General features: G+C 35.4%; 1 protein-coding gene across 2 annotated transcripts in view; it reads left to right on the top strand.

The window, feature by feature from the left end:
- The window catches only part of UNC13D (unc-13 homolog D), a 422729-nt gene that overhangs the window by 210219 nt on the left and 200213 nt on the right, over window positions 1-12297 (top strand). For both annotated transcript variants that reach the window (XM_053709129.1, XM_053709134.1), the window contains exons 16-17: window positions 11377-11467; window positions 11550-11606. In XM_053709129.1, coding sequence (XP_053565104.1) covers window positions 11377-11467; window positions 11550-11606 — 148 coding nt within the window. The remainder of the gene's footprint in view (window positions 1-11376; window positions 11468-11549; window positions 11607-12297) is intronic.

The following is a 12297-nucleotide window of genomic DNA, read 5'->3' as shown; positions in this document are numbered from 1 at the left end:
TAACTATTACAGTCAACTTGTTTAAAGTGTGTACTGGTAATAATTCTGTTGTTATCGAAACGTATTGATAGGTCCAAGAAAACCACACCACTATCATCTATTTTACTAGTGAATTTTAAGCCTCTATTGTTATTATTTAGATGCTTCACGAAATTTTCTGCTGATAATTTGTCGCCTTTCCAGACGACAATCAGATCATCTATAAAGTGGCCATAGTATACCAGGTTCGCCCCAAAGTTTGGGTCATAAACATACTGTTGTTCGAAAGACCCCATATATAAATTAGCATAACTAGGGGCGAACCTGGTACCCATGGCCGTTCCTCTAACCTGAAGATAGTATTCATCTTGAAAAATAAAATAATTATGGTGTAAAATAAACGAAATTAATGATAGAATGAATTCTTTTTGAGTATCTGGTAAATATATGTCTGTCTCTAGGAATTCGGAAATAGCTTGAATACCCATAGCGTGTGGGATATTAGAGTATAGGGCTTGTACATCACATGTGATCCAAATTAGGTCACAAGTGATGTTAATTTTTTCAAGTTTACTGATCAAGTCCGATGAGTCTCGTATATAGGAGGTTAGACCTATTACGTACTTCTGTAAAAAGAAGTCAACGTAAGATGATGCATTGTCTGTTAAACTCCCTATTCCCGAGATTATCGGGCGACCAGGTGGACATTTGGAATCTTTATGCAGCTTAGGGAGATGGTAATAAAAAGCTCTATTGGGTTCAGTTGGAATTAAATAATTTTTTTCTTTTTTGTTTACTATACCTTCTTTATAGGCACACTCTACTATATCACCCAATGTTGCCAAATATTTAATAGTTGGATCAAATGACAATTTAATATAATAATTCTTGTCATCCAGGATTCTATTTGCCTCTGTTAAATAGTCTGTCAGATCCTGAATGACAGTTCCCCCGCCTTTATCGGCTTGTCTTATGACGATAGACTTATCATTTTTTAGAGACTGAAGGGCCTGTTTCTCATTCCAATAAAGATTGTTCTTTTTGTTTAAACTTTTAGGAATCAGATCTAAGTCATCAGTAACCAATTGTCTGAAGATTTCTATATGGGCATTATTTTGGAGTTTAGGAATAAAGTTTGATTTGTTTCTAAAGTTTGTGTGAATGAAACCTTCACACAAATGGTCCATTAAAGATTCAGGCTCAAATGTGGGAACAGTTTGATTTTTGAGCCTAGCGTCCATACTGTCCAACAATATAGGCAACATATTTTCCTCTTTTAATTTTTTCTCTGCAAAAAATTTTTGCATCGAAAGCTTTTGTGTGAATCTATTTAGATCAACAAATAGGGAAAACATGTTGTGTGTATTAGAAGGACTAAATGACAATCCTTTTCCTATCACCCTGATTTCGTCGTCTGACAATGGACGGGATGATAAATTAAAGATGCCCCTGCCTAGTTCCTGTAGTCTTGCCTTTTTGTAGGCTGTATTTCTTCCTCTATATCCTCGTCTGTGTGAGGTCTTTTGCCTTTGTATGGTGAGGTTAGGCTGACTACAGGTTCTAGGTAGCTGGCAATCTTTTTTTGTTTCCATATTGGTTGTCTTGGGCGCTGTTCTAAAAAATGATTTCCTGAAGTGGATGGTTGGGGATTATTTGTCTCATTATACTGGAATGGCCTTTCAACACAGCTTTGAGGATTTGAATCACTCAATGTATGAAACCTGTTTGAGGTACTAATTTCAGTATATTCTTGGGGACTATAATTTCTTACATTTTGAGTATGTTCTCGAGTCATATTTCCTACTGGTGTTCTCATGTGGGATGTTTGATTACTATACATCACTTGATCATTTGACCATTGGTTATTAGGCGATGGTCTATAATGATTGTATTGATCACGTGGATTCCTATCCCTGTTGTGATGATGAAAATTTCTTTCATCACTCACATACCCATAATTGTTTGTATTGGATGGGCCATTATGGGACCAATTCTGATAAGGTGCCTGATGTTGTTCCTTCCTAGGTTTTGGTTGATTATATGTGTTCTGTCTATAGTCTCTGTCATGATAATTCGATGCTTGTCTATTGTAGTTTCCGTTATTATAATTACCTGAATTTTTGTTGTTATTATTATTTTTGTTATTTTTATTTTTGTTTTTATGATGGCTGACCACTGTCCATCTACCATCATAATATTGATTGTTGGTAGGTGTGACTGGTGTCATCAGATTTCCTTCCTCTGAATGCTCATTAGAATTAGATGTTTCTATCTGTATTTTCTTTTTATTATAAGTGTAGATTTCACCTTTGAGGTAATCCTCATTGTCCCTGGCTAATTTTCGATTTTTATTCTCCATAAGTTCTTTCTGATAATTATCTGTTTTTTGCAAAACCATATAATTAAACTCTTCGTATTGTTTAGTAGATTTATATTTGTCTAGGCTTTGTTGGACTACTTCTATTTCCTTAGATATTTTTTCAACTAGAGATTTCCGATAGGAAATCAGAATTTTCATCAGAGATATTGAACAAATGGTTAATGTGTCCTCCCACTTTGTGTTTAATGATTGGTCATCCTTAAATGAGCAATTCTTAAGAATTCTTAGCCCCCTAGGGACTTGGTTGGCATCCACATATTTTTGGAGCATCTCTGCATCTAACCAGTGTCTACATTCATCATTTATAAGGTCTTCTAATTTTGCAAATAGGGTATGAATTGGCATATGATCAATAGATGCGTCTTCACTAGGGGCCACATTTGTGGATCCTACATGAGAAACTAATAATAGTCTCTTATTATGTCTTTCGTTAATAGAAAGCATATTTAGAAGTTTTTACAAATGTGGTAGGTCTAAAAAATTATTTTATTTTAAACTTATATACCTATCTAATCTCTTATAATTATATTTTGGTCAATATACCAATGTCACACTAATGTTATGTGTCAGTGGATAAAAAAAAAAAAAAATATATATATATATTACTTCAGTGATTATTTGTTATGTGATTAATTAATATTTTATAAAACAGTGCTCAGATATATTATTCCAATATATCAAGTGAAAGTTATTTTTTCTACCAATTTAGTGATAAATTTTATAGAAAACAATGTGAGTGACTTCAACCTAAAATATGATTCATGTGTTTATATAAATTTTTCACAATCTTTTGATCTCTAAATAATGTTTACTACAAATTGTGGACTATACTATATTCCAGAAATATTGTGACAGAATGTTCAGTGACTAATTACTGTTGTTACTATCATAATGCTAAAGTGAGATTTTTGCTATGTATGATGGTATATTTGGTGATTAGGGTGTGTTCATCTAAAAGCCTAATGCTATTATTTATACCTTAAATAATAGCATTAGGCTTTTAGATGAACACACCCTAATCACCAAATATACCATCATACATAGCAAAAATCTCACTTTAGCATTATGATAGTAACAACAGTAATTAGTCACTGAACATTCTGTCACAATATTTCTGGAATATAGTATAGTCCACAATTTGTAGTAAACATTATTTAGAGATCAAAAGATTGTGAAAAATTTATATAAACACATGAATCATATTTTAGGTTGAAGTCACTCACATTGTTTTCTATAAAATTTATCACTAAATTGGTAGAAAAAATAACTTTCACTTGATATATTGGAATAATATATCTGAGCACTGTTTTATAAAATATTAATTAATCACATAACAAATAATCACTGAAGTAATATATATATATTTTTTTTTTTTTATCCACTGACACATAACATTAGTGTGACATTGGTATATTGACCAAAATATAATTATAAGAGATTAGATAGGTATATAAGTTTAAAATAAAATAATTTTTTAGACCTACCACATTTGTAAAAACTTCTAAATATGCTTTCTATTAACGAAAGACATAATAAGAGACTATTATTAGTTTCTCATGTAGGATCCACAAATGTGGCCCCTAGTGAAGACGCATCTATTGATCATATGCCAATTCATACCCTATTTGCAAAATTAGAAGACCTTATAAATGATGAATGTAGACACTGGTTAGATGCAGAGATGCTCCAAAAATATGTGGATGCCAACCAAGTCCCTAGGGGGCTAAGAATTCTTAAGAATTGCTCATTTAAGGATGACCAATCATTAAACACAAAGTGGGAGGACACATTAACCATTTGTTCAATATCTCTGATGAAAATTCGGATTTCCTATCGGAAATCTCTAGTTGAAAAAATATCTAAGGAAATAGAAGTAGTCCAACAAAGCCTAGACAAATATAAATCTACTAAACAATACGAAGAGTTTAATTATATGGTTTTGCAAAAAACAGATAATTATCAGAAAGAACTTATGGAGAATAAAAATCGAAAATTAGCCAGGGACAATGAGGATTACCTCAAAGGTGAAATCTACACTTATAATAAAAAGAAAATACAGATAGAAACATCTAATTCTAATGAGCATTCAGAGGAAGGAAATCTGATGACACCAGTCACACCTACCAACAATCAATATTATGATGGTAGATGGACAGTGGTCAGCCATCATAAAAACAAAAATAAAAATAACAAAAATAATAATAACAACAAAAATTCAGGTAATTATAATAACGGAAACTACAATAGACAAGCATCGAATTATCATGACAGAGACTATAGACAGAACACATATAATCAACCAAAACCTAGGAAGGAACAACATCAGGCACCTTATCAGAATTGGTCCCATAATGGCCCATCCAATACAAACAATTATGGGTATGTGAGTGATGAAAGAAATTTTCATCATCACAACAGGGATAGGAATCCACGTGATCAATACAATCATTATAGACCATCGCCTAATAACCAATGGTCAAATGATCAAGTGATGTATAGTAATCAAACATCCCACATGAGAACACCAGTAGGAAATATGACTCGAGAACATACTCAAAATGTAAGAAATTATAGTCCCCAAGAATATACTGAAATTAGTACCTCAAACAGGTTTCATACATTGAGTGATTCAAATCCTCAAAGCTGTGTTGAAAGGCCATTCCAGTATAATGAGACAAATAATCCCCAACCATCCACTTCAGGAAATCATTTTTTAGAACAGCGCCCAAGACAACCAATATGGAAACAAAAAAAGATTGCCAGCTACCTAGAACCTGTAGTCAGCCTAACCTCACCATACAAAGGCAAAAGACCTCACACAGACGAGGATGTAGAGGAAGAAATACAGCCTACAAAAAGGCAAGACTACAGGAACTAGGCAGGGGCATCTTTAATTTATCATCCCGTCCATTGTCAGACGACGAAATCAGGGTGATAGGAAAAGGATTGTCATTTAGTCCTTCTAATACACACAACATGTTTTCCCTATTTGTTGATCTAAATAGATTCACACAAAAGCTTTCGATGCAAAAATTTTTTGCAGAGAAAAAATTAAAAGAGGAAAATATGTTGCCTATATTGTTGGACAGTATGGACGCTAGGCTCAAAAATCAAACTGTTCCCACATTTGAGCCTGAATCTTTAATGGACCATTTGTGTGAAGGTTTCATTCACACAAACTTTAGAAACAAATCAAACTTCATTCCTAAACTCCAAAATAATGCCCATATAGAAATCTTCAGACAATTGGTTACTGATGACTTAGATCTGATTCCTAAAAGTTTAAACAAAAAGAACAATCTTTATTGGAATGAGAAACAGGCCCTTCAGTCTCTAAAAAATGATAAGTCTATCGTCATAAGACAAGCCGATAAAGGCGGGGGAACTGTCATTCAGGATCTGACAGACTATTTAACAGAGGCAAATAGAATCCTGGATGACAAGAATTATTATATTAAATTGTCATTTGATCCAACTATTAAATATTTGGCAACATTGGGTGATATAGTAGAGTGTGCCTATAAAGAAGGTATAGTAAACAAAAAAGAAAAAAATTATTTAATTCCAACTGAACCCAATAGAGCTTTTTATTACCATCTCCCTAAGCTGCATAAAGATTCCAAATGTCCACCTGGTCGCCCGATAATCTCGGGAATAGGGAGTTTAACAGACAATGCATCATCTTACGTTGACTTCTTTTTACAGAAGTACGTAATAGGTCTAACCTCCTATATACGAGACTCATCGGACTTGATCAGTAAACTTGAAAAAATTAACATCACTTGTGACCTAATTTGGATCACATGTGATGTACAAGCCCTATACTCTAATATCCCACACGCTATGGGTATTCAAGCTATTTCCGAATTCCTAGAGACAGACATATATTTACCAGATACTCAAAAAGAATTCATTCTATCATTAATTTCGTTTATTTTACACCATAATTATTTTATTTTTCAAGATGAATACTATCTTCAGGTTAGAGGAACGGCCATGGGTACCAGGTTCGCCCCTAGTTATGCTAATTTATATATGGGGTCTTTCGAACAACAGTATGTTTATGACCCAAACTTTGGGGCGAACCTGGTATACTATGGCCGCTTTATAGATGATCTGATTGTCGTCTGGAAAGGCGACAAATTATCAGCAGAAAATTTCGTGAAGCATCTAAATAATAACAATAGAGGCTTAAAATTCACTAGTACAATAGATGATAGTGGTGTGGTTTTCTTGGACCTATCAATACGTTTCGATAACAACAGAATTATTACCAGTACACACTTTAAACAAGTTGACTGTAATAGTTACCTAGACTATAGGAGCAATCACCATCGCCCATGGAAGATAAATGTACCCTACGGGCAGTTCAAACGAGTCCGTAGAAATTGTAGTAACATAACAGATTATGAGTCTCAGAGCCAAATTCTCATAAAAAGATTTAGAGAAAAAAGGTATCCAGAATATATCATCAATAGTGGATATGAAAGAGCTAAAAATGATGACAGAAATTTATACTTCTCAAAAAATTCTAATGGATCTCAAGAGAGCCGACAAAATCAAGTCATGTTCATTACAGAATACAATTGCAATCATGATATGATAAAAAGGAGTATAGACAAACATTGGAAAATCCTTAAGAAGGATCCTATATTGGGTCAGTTACTTGACACAAAACCAACAGTAGTCTTTAAAAAGGCACCAAACCTAAAAAGGATTTTGGCACCCAGCAAAATTGTTAAAAACAAGATCAAAATTATGCAAAATAAAAATAATGGAGAAAGATCGAATCAATTTGGAAATAAAAATACCATCAGTGAACGATTAAGAAAAGGGAGTTTTAAATGCAACAATAAGAAATGTAAGATGTGTGATCATATTACTCATAATGTAAACACATTTCAATCAAATGTCACTTCCAAAATATATAGAATGAATAGTCGAATGACATGTGCATCTAACTATATAATATACATGTTAACTTGTATTTGCGGACATCAGTATATAGGTCGCACCTGCAGACGCCTAAGTGTAAGATGGTCCGAACACTTTCGTAATGTTAAAAAGAATTATAAATTACATAGTGTATCCAGACACTGTAATGCAAAACATGACGGAAATCCATGCTGTTTAAAAATAATTCCAATAGAACATATCCCCAAATCTGATTTTTACAACCGTTTTTTCAGATTAAGACAAAGAGAGACCTTTTGGATATATAGGTTACAAACCTTACATCCACTAGGTCTCAACCTGAATATTGACCTTGCAGCCTTTAAATAATCAATAAAATTAAATAATCAAACTAATGAATAAACAAAATAAATACAACATTACGTATAGAGAACAGTAATCAATAATCAATAAGAAACACAAAGATATAAATAGGAGTGTGTTTTGAGACAAAGATAATAATTCTTTATGGTCATTTAAATCATAGGCAGCTTTACTATGACATCAGCCAAGAACAATGATGCAATAGATTACCCTATAGAAACTAATGGTCAAATACATAAGTACTAATATACAAATAATGAATAAATATGTCATTTTGGTCAAATGATTTAGAATATACAATAATTGATTTTATTTATACAGATACATAATTTTATGACATTTAACAATGAGACAAATTCATAAACATCATTTGTTATTATGAAATGCTGTATAGCGTAATGTCAGAATGTGTGAATCCAATATACGATATCGACATAATGATTTGGGACTAAGGTAAAATTTGGGCACATTTCTATTGAGATTGCATTGGAATATAATGTAGTCGTATTATATATAGAGCCCATTTAATAGTATATAGTTTATTTTAGAAGAAATAGAATAATAATAATTTATGAGATATCCAAAGAGAATTTGTCACGCAAGAAAGTATAACGAACCGAATATAAGATATCAAAAAACCAAAAAGGAAATCACAAATTAAAATAACATAAGAACAAAATAAAATCCAAGTATCTAGAGGACGTAGATTAACAATGCCATGATATAACGCAAAGTTAAGAATAATAGTATGATTTCCAATGTGGTCTAAATTAGATGTGCTCACTGAGAATAATATATCCGCCCCCCTTAAAGGTGTGTAAAGTTTTAGCTGTTGTGATTGGTTAGAAGAGGTACATAAGCAGCGGGAATACTATACTGTGTATTAAAGCCTGATGAAACGACCCTGCATGGTCGAGAAACGCGTTGCTGATTTTAAAACATTTTAAATAAATTGTTTTTATTGTACCTCGTTTGGAGTGGGTTTTACTTTCACTCTAGCACTATTACCAATCAATATCCAGAAACCACAGTGTATGGGACACCTGGTTTGTCTACACTGTGGTTCTATTGTTTGAATCGGACGTTTGCAAGGAAGGTGTGTGAGCCCAAAGAATCGTTGATTGGCTTCAACACTCACGTGACTGCGGGAGTTTGGTGCACGCCATTGGTTGGTCTTCCGGGCGACGGTTGAGGTCCCGGTCTGCTTCACTAGGCACAATTTGGTGCCGCTGCATTTGTAAGTATTCCATCTATATGTTACCTGAGCGTGTTTGCAGTTTGTAACAATATTACCCTATGTCTGGCGCCTTCTTATCTTCAATCTAGATTCGCTCATCGTACCCCAAACATTTGGAAGAGCTGCCGTTTATTGGACTCGATTGAACTTTTTTTCCGACATTTGCTTCCGTGAGCGCACCTCTACAGGGAGTCCATAAAACCCTGAAACCTTTATAAATATCTATACTGGTGTGAATCCAAGGGCTACTCTTTGAGTAGAGTTCAGATTCCTAGAATTCTGTTCTTTCTCCAAGAAGGTTTGGAGAAGGGAAAGTTCCCTAAAGGGTCAAATATCTGCCTTGTCTATTTTGTTACATAAATGTCTGGCGGACTTTCAAGACAAACAATCGTTTTGTCAGGCCCTAGTCAGGATCAGGCCTGTATTCAAACCAGTTACTCCTCCTTGGAGTCTTAATTTAGTTCTTAAAGTTCTTCAAGGGGCTCTGTTTGAGCGGATGCATTCCTTAGATATTAAGTTGTTATCTTGGAAAGTTTTGCTTCTTGTCGCTGTTTCATCTGCTCGTAGAGTTTCAGAGCTCTCTGTATTACCGTATGAGTCTCCTTACCTTATTTTTTAATCAGATAGGGTGGTTTTACGTACTAAATTAGGGTTTCTCCCTAAAGTAGTTTCAGACCGGAACATTAATTAGGAGACTGTTGTTCCTTCCATGTGTCCTAATCTTTCTTCTCAGGAGGAACAGCTTCTACACAATCTGGACGTGGTACATGCACTAAAATTCTATTTACAGGCGACTAAGGATTTTCTTCAGTCTTCTGTTTAACGTAAGGGACAGAAAGCTACGGCTACTTCTCTTTCTTTGTGGCTGAAGAGTATCATTTGCTTTGCCTATGAAACTGCTGGACAGCAGCCTTCCGAGGGAGTAACGGCTCTTTCTACGAGGGCTGTTTCCTCTTCCTGGGCATTCAAAATGAAGCCTTTATGGAACAGTTTTGCAAGGCTGCAACTTGGTCCTCTCTTCACTCTTTTTCAAACTTCTATAAATTTGACTCTTTTGCCTCGGCTGAGGTCGCTTTTGGGAGAAAGGTTCTTCAAGCAGTGGTGCCTTCCGTTTAGGTTTCCTTTCTTGTCCCTCCCTTATCATCTGTGTACTCTAGCTTGGGTATTGATTCCCAACAGTAATTAATGATGATCCGTGGACTCATCGTGTCATTAGAAAGAAAACAAAATTTATGCTTACCTGATAAATTTATTTATTTCTTGACACGATGAGTCCACGGCCCGTCCTGTTCTTAAGACAGGTTGTTAGTATTTTATAAACTTCAGACACCTCTGCACCTTGTTGCTTCCTTTCTCTCCTTTACTTCGGTCGAATGACTGGGGTGGGATAGAAGGGAGGTGATATTTAACAGCTTTGCTGTGGTGCTCTTTGCCTCCTCCTGCTGGGCAGGAGTGATATTCCCAACAGTAATTAATGATGATCGGTGGACTCATCGTGTCAAGAAATAAATAAATGTATCAGGTAAGCATAAATTTTGTTTTTCTTTGTTCTCTTGCTATCTTTATTTAAAAAGCAGGAATGTAAAGCTTAGGAGCCTGCCCATTTTAGGTTCAGCACCCTGGATAGCACTTGCTTATTGGTGGCTATATTTGGCTAACCAATAAGAAAGCGTAACCCAGGTTCTGAACCAAAAATGGGCCAGCTCTTAAGCTTTACATTCCTGCTTTTTTTTAAAAAAAAGATAGCAAGAGAACGAAGAAAATTTGATACTAGGAGTAAATTAGAAAGTTGCTTAAAATTGCATGGGCTATCTGAATCATGAAAGAAAAAAAAATGGGTTTTATATCCCTTTAAGTATGTGTTTAACTCCTTTGCTGGCTACTGCTGCTGCTGATTGGCTTACTGGCAGTTTCTGCTTAGTACCAGCAGCTCTCTGTGGCTTCTGTGGGATGCTTTAGCTATGTGTTTAAACCAGTTGTGTGGGTTAACATGTAGAGTTGCAAGGCCTTGTGCTAAAATGACATGCTGTAATGATTTAGTGCATGTAACTTTTGCATTACACTATTTATATGGCTTTAATATATTATTTTTCATTAAAAAATATTTTAATTTGTGGCTTCTGCTCATTCATATGCGTATTTATTGTCCCTTTAAAGATTCAGCTCTATTTCTGTTGTTATCGTACCACAATAGAATCATACAGCAAAAATACAGGTTTGAAATAGTCGTATGCAAAAGCAAATACCCCCTGCTCAGATCTCAGTTTAGAGAATATGTCAAGACAAGTTTTGTGTGATTTACACGCCAGATTGCATCTTGCACAATCAAGTCTAGATCTGTGTGATTCCTAGACCACTGAAGCGTCTGTAAAAAGCTAAGTCGCTATATAATGCTAGCAGTTGCAGTGTCAGGATCCGGCAGACCCCCTTACTGACACCAAGAGAATTAGCATCAGGCCACCCCCCAGCTGCTCCCCTTCCTTAACCCTCTCCTTTCCTGCAGGGTGCTGATACAGATGTGTAAGACCAAAGCATATCGGGAGCTATGCCCTTCTTCACCAGAACTGCAGAGCAGAGTGATTGAAGCCATCAAGGTAATGACCTGCAAAGCATTGCTCCTTTTCTAACACAACCTGACACTGCTTTGCAGTACAAACTAACCTCTTGTCCCCACAGGCCGGGACCCATGATTGGTTTGATCTGAAGAGGCAGCATCTCCAGCCAATGATACAGGTCAGTGTGTGACGGTCACCTGTCCTGGTAGGGAAAGTGCAAAACGGCTTTTTCAAAATGTTTGCGTCTAACCATCGCTATTGTATAGTCAGTCGGTATTGAGCTTACAGAATTTACATATTTCTATGTGTTTAATATGTTGATTGGAGTAGCCGTGTAAGTCCATGATACTTTTTTTATTGACTAACTATACATTTACACGTAGACAAGCTTTCGAGAGATTCGTCTCTTCCTCAGGTCGGAAGCAATACTGATCAATACAATGGAATTTACAGATTATATCTTGAAGTTCAGGATGGTTAAGAGGTCAGAAAGTATTACAGAGGTCTGAGTGCAGAGAGAGGAGGGGGTGTTGTCAAATCATGAGGGGGTCATATAGATATATAACTTTATGTCAGTATATGCTCTATGTATATATCTCCCCTGTTTTCTTACACTGGCTATTGTCAGCCTCATTACAACTTTCACCTCAGACACCTCATGATTTTACAACACCCCCTCTGTTGCTTCAGATCTGAGGACTCGACTGGAAATTATTGAAGACCAAAAGAACGGGAGACCTTGTGGGGGGGCTGTACAGAGCTTGCACAGATAGCAATGTGCTCTGATTTTCCCACCCACCATCCACGCAGCTGGTTTTGACGCCTCTTTATGAAGTGCATCTGAAAGGGTGGGCTCAGGATAAAGCTGT

Source organism: Bombina bombina, chromosome 1 (assembly GCF_027579735.1).
Source record: "Bombina bombina isolate aBomBom1 chromosome 1, aBomBom1.pri, whole genome shotgun sequence".
Taxonomy (NCBI): Eukaryota; Metazoa; Chordata; class Amphibia; order Anura; family Bombinatoridae; genus Bombina; species Bombina bombina.
Note: the sequence above shows the minus strand (reverse complement) of the source record. Positions and strands in the feature narration are given on the sequence as shown.